This window comes from Vespula vulgaris, chromosome 9 (assembly GCF_905475345.1).
Source record: "Vespula vulgaris chromosome 9, iyVesVulg1.1, whole genome shotgun sequence".
In the NCBI taxonomy this organism is placed as follows: Eukaryota; Metazoa; Arthropoda; class Insecta; order Hymenoptera; family Vespidae; genus Vespula; species Vespula vulgaris.
The window spans coordinates 7190089-7204165 of NC_066594.1; the positions used below are offsets into that span (position 1 = coordinate 7190089).

Consider the following 14077-nt stretch of genomic DNA (forward strand, 5'->3'; position numbering starts at 1 on the left):
CATTTTTTCTCACGCTTAGAGAACGTAAAAGAACGTAGAAGAGCATCGTGGATGGTGGAATACGTCCGGAAAAATTTTATTCGGAAAAATGAACGAAAAACAAAAAGAAAGAAAGAAACCCCAAAAGAAAAGGTTATCGAAAAGAAAAGAAAAAGAAATTCAAGATTAAATTAATCGTGATTTCGTAACGAAATTTCGTGACAAGTTAATCATAGTTAATTGATAATGATACCGAATGAGAAAAACGTAGATTAGGAAGGAAGTTTTAGATTAGAGAAACCTATTTATTCTTTATTTATCTTTCTCTCTTTTTTTTTTTATTTTATTTAATATTTATTTCTTTTACATTCGTTTTTATCTTTGCACCGTAGAAGAGAGAAAGGTCGAGTTAGGAGGACCCAGAAAGAAATAAAGCAGAAGAGGAGGGTGGTGTAGGAGGGTTAGTAAAGAAGAGAAAGTAGGAGGGAGGAGGAGAAGGAGGAGAGGAAGAAGGAGGAGAAGGAGAAGGAGGAGAACCAGTTCATGTCAAAGTCTTTCCAACGTTCTTCTCGTTAGCATTAATAATGCATCAATGTCACGGGTCGTCGCGTGTTAGATTTATCAGGCTTCTCGGTCAACCAACGTAAAATGTATGCGTGTGAAAGAGAGAGAAAAAGAGAGAGATATATAGAGAGAAAGAGAAAGATATATATATATACATCATACATATATATAGTAAAGTCTCGGTGCAGTTTAATTAATGAATTCTTTTACAGCGAATCTGATGCCATCGCGCTTGCACACAACCACATAACGCGTAATCGTGAACGATCTATCTACGAAAGCTCGATACTGTTATTACGACGTTGAAACCGTAACGGAAGATTATTATAGCGTTAAGGAGTCTCTTCTCTCTCTTTCTCTCTCTCTCTTTTTCTCTGTCTTTCTTGATGGCAACATTTTTCTTCGACGAGTAGCCTGCTTGTTCGGCTCTGCCATCTTCTCTGTCTTCTCATCTTACTCTTTCTATTCTATTCTTTTCTTTTCTTTTCTTTTCTTTTCTTTTCTTTCTCTCTTTCTTTCTTTCTCTCTTTCTTTCTTTTTTCTTTCTTTTTCTCTTCTTTCTCAACACCATTCACCGGACCGCAAGACGTTTAGTATCTGTCTCGTTAAAAATATTTGCCATCCAGTGGCTTTATTTTTCTACTACGTGTTACTTCCACTATAAAAAATATCTTAACAAGAGACGTTCCTCTTCTCTATCTTTCTTTCTTCTTTTTGCTTTTCTTTTTTGTATTATTATTCGATCGAAATCTCTAATTATAATACGTTACAAATCGTTGATCGTTTGCTCAATTCAAGATGGACGTATCGCTCTATCTTTATATCTGAAGTCAAATGATAAAATTTTTAAGGAAAATAAAAAGAAAGAAAGAAAAAGAAAGAATAGAAAGGAGAGAAAACATTGTATATTGTAATATTAATGTCATTAATATTAGCGACGATATAATTATTATTAAGGATCATTGCTACATAGGATTATTAATTACGTAATTAGTATCGTTCGACTTTACGATGACGAAGCAAATCCTTCTCAATTCTAGTTTTCGGTACCAATTCGTTCCAATATATGGTATACATCGTTGCCTCCTTCCGAGGAATTTCTATATCGATTTCCTCACTATTTGGATCGTAACTTTTGTAAAGATCGAAAAGTAAAAGAATGAAGAAATAAATTAACTCGACAACGCTGATGAGGCTAAACCCGATGAAGACCCCGCAAATACCTCCGATATCACCTGTAAAATAAACGTCAGTCCTTTTAACGATTTGTTTTGTATCATTTGAATAATCGATTCGAATTTTTCGAATCTGATATTAAAACTATGAATGGTCTTATACCGATTCGAAACTCATATTTTTTAAAAGAAACACAAACGATTTTCTATGTTTAAATTTTCATCGAAAAAAAAATATATATATAAAAGATTAGAAATTAATTGATAAATAATTATCTCCTATTTCAACTTCGAAAATGTAATCGAAATAAAATTGAAAAGAAGAGAAAGATAAAAATGAAAGAATAGATTTATTTATTATATATATATGTATGTATGTATGTATGATTGTGATTTAACATAAGTCATAGACATTCTGATATTTCTATACTTATTATTGAAAAATATAAATATATATAATTGTTCTTCTTGAAAAATTATCGAACATTTTAAGAAAATCGTTTTAATATCGATATCTCGATGTATATCGATATCTCAAATAGAAAGGAATGGAATCACATTCTTTGAAATAATCGACCCTCGTAATGAAGATCCACGTCGTTATTACAAAAAATATTTTCGATTGTTACTCGTCTACGTGTAAAAATAAAAAGAGAGAACGGAGTAAATAAAAAAAAAATAAAATAAAATAAAAAAAGAAAGATTGTCTCGTTACGCGTGAAAGAATCGAAAACCGAGGATTTATTTTTCTTTTTTCCTTTTATTTTCTTTTTCTCTTTGGCCCGAGAAAAATAAATAAAGCTTGGGTTTTCGGAAAGGGGTAGTGGTACATCGAAAAAAGTTCGATCAAAAAACAAAGTGAATTTATCGTGTTTCGAGAGGGTGACGTTCTCGAACGAATCTTTTTTTATCTTGCATATTTTGATTTAGGATCTATCGAATGTCTATATATATTTACATACATACATAGATATATATGTATATATGTATATATATATATATATATATTGTAGTTATTAGAGTCTCGAAAAAAGATTAAAAAAGATTAAAAATATAACTTACTCAAAAGTTCATACCAGGTATAAGATATATCTTGTTTCAATCTAACCGTACCATACTTCGAAAAGAATACATGAATGATACTTTGATCGACGATATTGAAATTGTTTCTAAAACGCAAGACAAATATAATAAGAATAAGAATAAATGTTTTATTATATAATATAATTAATTATGAAATCAATAATTATTCCGTCGTATTATATTTACAACAATGACGTCTCGTAAAATCCAGGTTGCATCGTAGAGAAAGAACTATGCATGGTATAAACAACGTCTTGACACGAGGGATAACAACTTTTACAATGTAACGATTTGTAATTATTCATCGTGATATTTAATGTGTCTTCTTCGTGAGGAAATACGGTCAACCACTCGGCTGAAATTAAAAGATAAATAGATCGTTATAATAGAACGTAGAGAGAAAAATTAATTAACATCGTTTTGATGTTAACGATGATGTCACTTACATTTGTAATGATTTAAGCAAGGCATGTCTGTCAACGTGCAAGCTCTTCTTCCATCTATTATAAAGAAAAAAAAAAAGAAAAGAAAAGAAACGTACATATATTAACAACATATATATATATATATATCGCTCGTAAAAATAACATTCGTTTGTTAATTTCGTAAATCAAGCAAGCAAATAAATAAATTAATTAATTAACTAATTAATTAATTAATAGATAAATAAATCAATCAATAAATAAACGAACAAGTAAAAAGATGAGGAAGAGGAACATAGAGGAAAAAAGCATGAAGAAACATTTGATTCGATTCGATTCGATTTGATTCGATTTGATTCGACTCAAGATGGATTAGAAAAATGAGAGTGATACGGACATTAGGTTTCTTTTTTTTTTCTTCTCTCTTCTTTTTCGAATGATCGATAAACTATATAGAGAAGTACGTAAGTCGAAGCAAAGATACCGGGCGCAAGAAGAAGAAGAGCAGAAGTTTCACGTTCGACCAGAGAGCATTTCGTTCGCCCTCGTTCAAGTTCCAGTCATCGCTTAATCCCTTCGTCGTCGCTTGAATCCGTTTCGTGCGATCGGCTTTAAACGCTTTAAGTTAGCCGCAGTAAAGCCTCGTTACAAAGCTCGGGAGAACGCGAACTGTACGCCTGCAATACTCTCAGCAATGTTTCTTTACAGATTGCATCGGAGATAAGAGAGAAATAGAAGATAGAGATACTGAATAGAAAGAGAGAGAGAGAGAGAGAAAATATAAGTTTTATTCCCTTAGAAAAATTTCTATCAATGAAAGAATATCTAAAAAACTAACGAGGGATCTAATTATGTCTAATTAGCTATGGCGAGTAATAAGAAAGCGTATTGCGGAATTTAATATACGAATTGATATCGTTAGAAGGAAAAATAATGAAAAAAAAAAGAAAGAAAATGAAAAGAGAAAAAAAATTAATAGAAAGAAAAGATAACAGAAACTTAGATGATCGGAATTAGAGGTGAATTTTTAAACGGCAGCAATGGTGTTTCACTTTTGATTAGAAAATTTTTTTTTTTATGTTTCCGATAGATAAGAAAAAGATTTGCCGTGTTTCTCTACGTGTCGTGTGTGTATTTGTATTCTAATTTCATCGTTATTGATTAGAACAAATTTTAAAGAAAAAAAGAAAGAAAATTGATTTTTATTTCTTTCTTTTTTTCGATTGGAAAAGAGAAGAAAACGAAGGAAAGAAAATGGAATAGCTTCTTCGATTTTTTGGTCGAATGACATCGATTGACAATATCGCCGAATAGTTTGCGATGCTCTCTCTTTCTCTCTCTCTCTCTCTCTCTCTCTCTCTCTCTCTCTCTCTCTCTCTCTCTCTCTCTCTCTCTCTCTCTCTTCCATTTCCCGTTCACGTCTCGAGAGGACATCGATGATCCTTCGATTCGATTCGATTGTGCGAACTTTATGAGATTGATACGAAATGACAAACGCATTTTGATTATTATTGTTATCATTATTATTATTATTATTATTATTATTATTATTATTTTATTCATTAATTTTTTTCATTTATTTTTTTAATATATATATATATATATATATATATATATATATATATATCACGATATCGATTCCCCTTGCAAAAATAATCGGTCAGGAACGAGTCTCTAATCCGATTTCAACGAATGCACTTAATGCATGCACCAGCATGGATATGCATCTATTTCATGTATATTTTAATTTGCTTGACAGAATGATCGTGAGATATCTCTCGTAAAATATAATTATTTAAAGGACTGATCGTCTCCAATAATGAAACGTAAAATCATCAATTATTCTATTAAAAAATTATTTACTATTATTATTATTATTATTATTATCATTTGCGATAAGACTTATTCGAATGGTGACATGGCAAAAAAAAAAAGAAAACAAAAAGATTCACATTATCGCAAAATCTCATCGATTCTGAATTCTTAATAGTCTAGCATTATCCATTTTATCTATTTGCTTATTGTTCTCTCTATTTTCTTTTGCCTATTTTCTTTTCTCTCTTTATCTTATCACTGATCATTATATTCTAATCAATTCCATCCATACCTACGTTATATACAGATATATCTATGCGTTGAAATAATAATGATGAATTTTTGAAATATTAATATAAAACATTGAAAATAATAAATACACACATACACACACACACACATATATATATATATATATATATATATATATATGATAATCTTTATGATATATTGATATACTAACGTTTAGAATTGACTTCGGTACGTGTTGGAAGATAAAATGGAATGCACTTGCACATTTTCCATATTAGCTGTTCCCTGCAATCGACCAAGCAATCGCTGTAACTGTAGTCACCATAACGAGTTCGAATCTCGTTAGGGAATATGCACTTCCGTTTTGAAATTGGATACGATTTGGTTTGACCAGTGCTGTAGAAGGATACAGCCTCGATTTCCAAGTAGGATTCCAATAACGGCGAAACGAGCACCTCGGTGACACCGCCACTGATGTTATCGGGATAATCGGTTGGATTAAACAACGTCACCTATACAGGACACACTTATACACGTCACTTATTTACATATTATCCTTACGATATTATTCAAATTAACATAAGATAAATGGTAATTAATGCTAATAACGAATAACACGAATTTTGCTATTCCTTTCTTTTCTTTTTCTTTTTGTTTTTAATTTAATTTTTAATTTAATTTAACGCGAGAAGGATATTTTTATCGGATAATATGAAATACACATATAGATTTTTTTCTTTTATCGTTGTCGTTAACTATAATTAAATATTTCGATATATTTCGATTAAATCCATTGAAAATCATTTTCTTTTCTTTTTTGTTATTTTTTTATTTTGTTAATTTTTTTCACGTGACTCGTCATATTCTCTTCTTTCAAGAATCATGCTTCATCATTCAAGACTCAATCATTGCAAGATAATCGTGTCAGATAACCCAAACGCGATATTATCGCGCGATAAATAATTTATTGCTATTTAATTCTTCTTTATGTATCTACACTATCTTCGTACTTTCAATTGAACTGTATGATAGATTGTAACCCTTATAATAAATACTATCGTTCTCGTTATCATCCTTATTATTATCGGTATTATTATTATTTGTAAATAAAAACAAGAAATAAGGCAAGTCTATTATTGGTAAAAGAGAGATAGATGGAAGACCTGGTATACTTTGGTAAAAATTTAAATACTTTGATAAATGTTGCTGAGAGAAAATTCTTTTCTTTTCTCTCAGTTTGAGAGACAAAGAGAGACACATGCAGAAAGAGAGAGAAAGAAAGAGAGAGAGAGAGAGAGAGAGAGAGAGAGAGAGAAAACTGTCATTACGTAGGATGGACATGTAACTTGCGCCGAAAGCATGTCACGCAGGAAAGCGTTTACGTGAGCGAAAGTACGAAAAAGAAAGATAGAAAGCAAAATAGAGAAAGAAAGCAAGAGAGAGAAACAGAGAGAAAGAGAAAACGACACGACAATGTCCATTTACAATGGTGGAACGTGTAAAAAACATTTTGGACGGAGGTAACAACCGCTGCGGACGAGGATTACTTGGAGAAGGGATTATACCCTTCCTGCGTTCGCTAATGACTTTTGTGAGCTTTTTATCGTCGTGCCTCGTGTCGGTTATAGTACTTTCCGTTGAATGAAGCACAGATGTTGAGTAGTTAATGGTCGTCTCGTTGATGAGAAAAATGAAAGGTGCGAAAGATGGCTCGGTCCGGTTCAGTCCCGTTTACATCCTTTCTACACTTGGTAATGTGAAATTTAATAATCGTTTAAATTCTCGACAAATTCTATCGATCTTTCTTCTTATAGATGTATGTATATAGGTGTGTGTGTGTGTGTTGATAAAAAGCTATGTTATAAAAAAAAGTCCTTTAAAAAAACAAAAGAAATGAAAAAGAAATATCGTAGGTCGATAACGTCAAATATTTATTTATGTTTTTTTACACGTTACAAAATAGTTTTTTCTTCTGTTATTTTTCTTCGATTATTTTTTTTTTTTTTTTATAGGTAAATGGACATTACAAGGTACACTCGTTAAATCATATATCTCTGTTGATAAAAAGCTTTGTTATAAAAAAAAGTCCTTTAAAAAAACAAAAGAAATGAAAAAGAAATATCGTAGGTCGATAAGGTTAAATATTTATTTATGTTTCTTTACACGTTACAAAATAGTTTCTTTTTTGTTTTTCTTTGATTATTTTTTTATAGGTAACTGACATTAGAAGATACATAAATTAATTTTTAAAATCCGTTCATCGAAACGAATAATATTAAGTGTTTATACCTTGTTTTCGGATACTCGTAAAAAAATTACGTAATGTAATTACTAAATGGTGAAAATGTCCGATGTAAAATGGATTTCTGATTGTTTGAAATGATCTCAGGAGTACTATTACCCTCTCTCTGTCTCCCTCTCTCTCTCTCTCTCTCTCTATCTCTCTCTTTTTTCCTTTCTTTCTTTCTTTCTTTCTTTATTTCTCTCTTACCTTCCATCCGATAACGGGAAGAAAAGTGTAAAAGTAATCGTCCAGGAAAGGTTCCATCACGACTGTAAGACCACGTTCGATTCCTAAATCCTTCACAGTTCTCACTTCCATTGGTTCCTCGTCGTTGCTGTAAAAAAAAAAGAAAGAAAACAGAAAAAAGAAACTAAAATTTTATTAACGTTGAGTTAATCCATGTAAAACATTTTTGGACATAAGTTTATATAAACTTCTTTTATCTATTCGATTGTATTAATCGATTGATATAATTTATGCGTAATATAAATTTAGTTCCAACCTTCATGAACACCCTATATATATATATATATATATATATATATATATATATATATATATCATGAAATAATATCTGTCCGATCAACGATTATTTCAAATTCGGCAAAACTTTATTGAAATTTTTTTAAACTCACTTTGTATTGCCTTTAATTATATAATTAAAAGTACAACAATATCCATCCTGAGTTTTTTCGAAGGAGAAAAGTTCCGAACAATTATATTCGTTGCCGTTGAATAAACACTTGATCAACATAAGGGTACATTGTGGTGTCAACTGAAACGAATAAAAAAATAGGATCGATCTTGATCAATTTTTTTTTTTCGTTCGTTCGAACGTGTAAAAAAGAGAAAAGAAGAAATTTGGAAATTTATATTCTCACTTCTTTCATTATGGCGTCCATGTCGTAATCACCCTCGTAAAAATCCAGTAAAACACGATTCAATTCGTCGTATCGTGTTATTTCGAACCTGTGCATCGAATTGTAAGCGTCTCCCAATTGTTCGATCAATTCTAAAATTTCGTCGCTGGACAGTTTAGTGACGTTTGATCTGTAACTGTGTAATGTCGGTGTAAGATCAAAAAAAAAAAAAAAAAAAAAACAGAGAACTATAATAAACCGCGAGACTATAATCAATACCATAATATTGTTACATTCATCGTTTCGCGCAAATTACGTTTGACTTCGTAATTTTGACGAACAAATTTATCGTTTATTCAAAGTGTTATTTAATCGACAAATTTTCACGAAAGAGAAAAAGAGAGAAAGAGAGATAGAGACAGAGAAAGACATATAGATAGATACATAGATAGAGAGAGAGAGAGAATTTTCCGGAAGAATCGACGAGGTGAAAACTCGAAGAGAAACATTGAAATACTAACTCGCTGAGCATGAAGATAAGTTTTCATATAATATGGAAGCACAAAGTACCGAAATGGTATTCACCATGAAGGCCAATGGAAAGATACGAGTAAAGGGAAAGAGAGAGAAGGAGTAAGAGAGAGAGAAAGAGAGAGAGAGAGAGAAACTCTATCGGTAACTTGGAGAATAGTTTTGAATCGGTAATTCACGAAATGTCTATTCCATTAACGTCGTGAATTTCAAGCTCATAGAAGTTCTAAGTAACGCACTGGGTTCCTCTTATACTGGATGGATCGAAGAGACCATGGATTTTCGTATATATGAACGCTTCATTAAATATAATCATAGATTCTCAGGATCTTCATCAATTTTCGTACAACGTCAAATGATCCTATGTTAAATACGTAACATATACCTACCTATATACACACATACATAGAAGGGGATAAATTAACATTAATAATAATAATTATTATTATTGTTGTTGTTGTTGTTAATTTATCCCCTCCTATGTGTATGTATATAGATAAGTATATGTTACATAATATAATAATAATTATTATTATATTATTATTATTATTAATTAGTAATTATTATTAATGTTATCATGTAATCAAGATAATTGAATGTGTATATGACATAAAAAAAAAAAGAAAATTCAATCGTCCATTATTTGAACACGTAGGTAATACATCATTTAGTCATGCTTAAAAATACATAATATCATAAAGATCGTTAATACCGGTTTAGTATTACCTAGAACGATATGTGCCCTGCATCGTCGTTAATCCTCCGAATCATAAATTAATATAACGATGTAATGGTGGTTGATGGTGTGACCATCGTCTAACGAAAAATTACTATCCATAACGAGTGTAATATGTTTTTAATGATCCGTCAAAATTACTGCGTCGTTTAAACACGCTTATATGTTATCTTTATAACTTCCCATTTCCGTTTATATACTTCTCTCATCTACGTATAAACATATATATATATATATATATATATATATATACATATATATATATATATATATATATATATATATATATATATATATATATTTATGTATTACGATGTTATACGTTTATGTGGTAAGCTTTATAGCTGTAATATCTTGCGCATGTCGGTGGTTAATAAGTTCGTTGTAGCGGTCGAAGCAACATTATTGCAAAAGACTATATATATGTATGAATGTATAATATACATACATACTTCTTCGTTTAAGAACGCAGAAAACGAAGCATCGATCGTGCACGGATCAGCCGATCTTCGTATCGTATCGCACGAGTCTATTTTAACAAGAATTTTCCTTTCTTATATAAAATATTAATTTCCTTAACGTTAACGTTAGCCAAGAAATTCCTAAATCCTCTATCAGCCATTAGTGAATATTATATTACTTCAAAACCACGTTAACTATTCAATACCAATATTATACGATACGAGGTCGAAAATTGTTAAGCGTTTTTACGAATCGATTATTAATTTTGAAGATTTTTCAAAGTTGCATAAGTTAGGAAACTGTGGTTTCACAATTTGAAAAAAAAAAAGAAAAGAAGAAATAAGAAAAGAAATTAGTCTAAAGAATGTCGAAGAAAAGGAGTAATCGATCTTTAAAATTTTCTACAAACTTCTGATTCATCTAGAAACTTTTTTAGTCAACCGCTTAGTACAATATTCGAAGAAGAAAGATATCGTTGAAGTTTCTGATTTTCCATTTTTTTTTTCATTTTTCTTTTCGCTCTTTTTTATTATATCCTTTCTTTTATCGGTTAATACATACATACATACATACATACATACATACATACATACATATATATATATATATATATATATATATATATATTTATTTATTATACCTCGAGAATAAAACTTAGTTTCATATTTGACGTGAAAAGTTCGAAAGTTTCTACTTCTCTCACGGAAATATTTCTCTACCTCGATCTTCGATCTTTCATTTTATCGTCTTTGACGCTTCACAAGGAACAAGTAGTGTAAAATACTATCCAAACAAAGGGTTGAAGAGAACCCGACGAAAGAGAAATAGTTAGAGATAGAGAGAAAGAGGGAGATATATATAGAGAGAGAAAGAGAAAGAGAGAAACGTAAAGTACAAAAGTACCTATAGTCTTCTTCGATCAACAACGTACCAAAGCAACTTTACAATCGTAAAGTTTAGTAACTACGTTGTCGTTTCAATTCGACAATGCGTAACTCGATCTCTAGAACCAAATTTCTACTATCCCACTTTCTAATTTGAAGACGTCATCAAATTGATCGTACAAATATTAGAACTTACCTTGTCTCGAAGTATTGTCTTATCGTTAGAAATTTGTATTCTCTAAATTTTCCTCCTCATATGTATGTATATATATATATATATTTCTCATATGTTTCTCTATACTAATCCCACTTCTTCTAACTCTTATTACTGTCATAAATTCTCTGATAATTTTTGAAACGTATCCCTAAAAAAGAATCGAAGAAAAGAAGAAATAAAAAAAAAATTTAAATCTAAATCTCCTCGATAATCTTGCGTATAAGTGAATGAAAATAAAAAAAAACACGACGATGACGCTCGACGACGTTATCCACTTTTTTTAAACGACAGCAAATAAAATAAAGAAAAAAAGAAAGAAAGAAAGAAATAGACAAAATAAAAAAAGATATCCAATGCTTAGAACGCATGGGCCGACACTTTCTCTCTTTTCCTCTCGTATTCAATTTGAAATATTTCCATTCGCCGACGAACGTTCCGTATTTATGGGGATGATTTGAAAGTAATTCGCACGACCGATTCTAAGCGGTCGTATTTGCGATTCGGGGAATCGGTCGGAAACGAACGAACGGGCGCGTTAACGCGGCCAAATAAAATGCGTTTGGAATAATGCTCGCTAAACAGACTCGACGACGCAACATCAATGCGTACACCCGATTGAAATCGGCCATGCACTGCAATTTGGTGCGGTGCTTCTACCCACCCCTACTTCTCGTCACTCTGTCTACCCATCCCTCCTGTCTACCCACCCTCTTTCGATTCGATACTCTCTATTTTGCGTCGTCGACCGTCTCTCGTTTTACCGCAGACCACTACCAACCCCCTCTCCCCATTCCCATCCCGTCTCCCATGCATAACCGTCATCATTTCGTGTTTATTTAACACAATGAAAATCTCTCTCACACTTTCATAGCCATTTTCATCGCGGATCGTCGACTTATCCTGTTGATACTGCAGATTGCTATGGCTGAAAATGATAACGGGGAAAAGATTTTCTTAGATATACATACGATCGTTCCTTTTATCCGATCGTAGAAAAGAAAATTTCTACGATCTCTCGAAAAGACCCTTAGCGCCATGATTTGCACGTCGCACAATTCCCACGTTAATAAAATGATCGAGGAACGACGGATAATAATTGCAATATTACGTTTCCGTAAAGTATAGATAGGTTTTACGTACGTGTTAATTATAATGCCAAGGGTTCAAGAGTTTTGATTAAGATCCAAAGCAAAGTGTCAAACGTTTACCTGGAAACGTGATCTGATTGGTAGGATAATGATCCGACTCGACCGACGTCACCATCGGCAATGTCGTGAAAGCTGTGTAGGCATCGATAACGAAATACACCAATATGCATATTGTCGTCAGGTGCACCGCGATCCATATGATCCTTTTTTTTTAATGATAAAACAAAGAAAAAAACACCAACGAATTATTTTTTTCAAATTATTGATTCCTCGAAATTCTTAAATATATTTTTCTTCGTTATTCTATAAATTTGTCGAATGCTCGACTTGTACTACTTTGATGTCTGACAACGTAGAAGTACGTAATTCTATGTATTCGTATCACTTAAATGTCTGAATGCGATTTCTTGACTCGTATCACTGAGAAAAATTGTTGTTCTATTAATTGCTGAGTGATAGATGTATACTACTTAAATTTCTGACTTGATACGAATTTGTACTACTTAAATATCTAACATTATAGAAACATGTAATTCATTCGTACTACTTAAGACGTCCGACCGAGCGACTGCTTGAAACTATCGCGAAAGATTATTAATCCATTCCTTCAAACTTGACATATATTTCTTATCGTTATTCTATTAATTATCGAGTGGTTAACAACTTGAAAGAAATGACAACTCATTTGTACTACTTAAATATCCGATCATTGACTCGCACTACTTGCAATTCGTACTACTTAACGTACATACGTTTACTTGACGCAACAAATTCGATTGACGTTATAAATGATTTATAAAACAAAAATATATATATATATAATCGATAGAGTACATTTAGATCGATCTTACATAAAATTTAATTTGATATAAATCAATGTTAATAATTACCTTTCGATCCAGGTTCTACGTGGCTCGGTCAAATACTTGTAACCCACCAAAGTAGATTGTTCGCAATAAAGGCTGACGTATTTGACAAACGTCTTAAAAATATGATATCTTAATGACGATCGCTTCGTGATAGAAGATGCCCACGCGTTACTGGCACCTACTTTCGAAGTTCTCGCTTTTATTTGCACCTTCCCTTCGGTAACGTCCGTTCTCATTCTCGAGCTAACGAAATTATTTGATCGATGTTAAACGTTAAATCTTTGAAAACTATTTGATCTACGATTTACGATCTATGCGACGCACAGTATTCGCAACAATCGTCCACGTGTGATCGGAACCTTCGAATTAAACAAACTCGAACGCGAATCAAACAAATCGAGCCAACGATCTTAATTCGATATTCGTTTAAAATTTACGACATCGTCGAAAGAAAAAAAGAAAAAAGAAAAAAACGAACAAAAAAAAAAGAAGAATCTACCAACGATACGATCGTTTATAATAATTAATACAAATTCGAATAAAAATAATTACGGTTTCATGCTAGTCGAAAACGAAAACGACTAAGTCGATCCGTCGGTCTTGTGATCATTCTTTCGACTGAAGAAGAATCGCGTTATACAGTTTTCAAGATCGTAAACCGACTACGATGACGTTTGCACGAGGCTATTGGATGTTTGTCTGTCCCTCTCTATCTTTTTTTCTGTAACTCTGTCTCTCTTTCTCTCTCTCTCTCTCTTTCAAGATCGCTTTGTTTCGTTTGAAAACATCGGGACAA

At 31.7% G+C, this 14077-nt stretch overlaps 1 protein-coding gene across 1 annotated transcript; it reads right to left on the bottom strand.

Moving 5' to 3' along the window:
- Nucleotides 1-521: 521 nt before the first annotated feature.
- LOC127066170 (sodium channel protein Nach-like) lies at nucleotides 522-13647 on the bottom strand. The gene is made up of 11 exons (XM_050999579.1): nucleotides 13303-13647; nucleotides 12473-12615; nucleotides 12126-12189; nucleotides 8456-8630; nucleotides 8210-8349; nucleotides 7782-7908; nucleotides 5502-5802; nucleotides 3248-3301; nucleotides 2988-3156; nucleotides 2781-2887; nucleotides 522-1778 (listed from the first exon to the last, which is right to left on the bottom strand). The coding sequence occupies exons 1-11, from the start codon at nucleotides 13515-13517 to the stop codon at nucleotides 1534-1536; spliced, it is 1740 nt and encodes a 579-aa protein (XP_050855536.1). The 5' UTR covers nucleotides 13518-13647; the 3' UTR covers nucleotides 522-1533.
- Nucleotides 13648-14077: the final 430 nt, after the last annotated feature.

Excerpts from the sequence above, each read along its gene's own strand:
- LOC127066170 (XM_050999579.1), bottom strand. The coding sequence starts at position 13,517 with ATGAGAACGGACGTTACCGAAGGGAAGGTGCAAATAAAAGCGAGAACT. Across the intron at positions 12,616-13,302 it reads CGTAGAACCTGGATCGAAAG|GATCATATGGATCGCGGTGC; the intron begins GTAATTATTAAC and ends TTAAAAAAAAAG. Across the intron at positions 12,190-12,472 it reads CAATCAGATCACGTTTCCAG|CCATAGCAATCTGCAGTATC; the intron begins GTAAACGTTTGA and ends TATCATTTTCAG.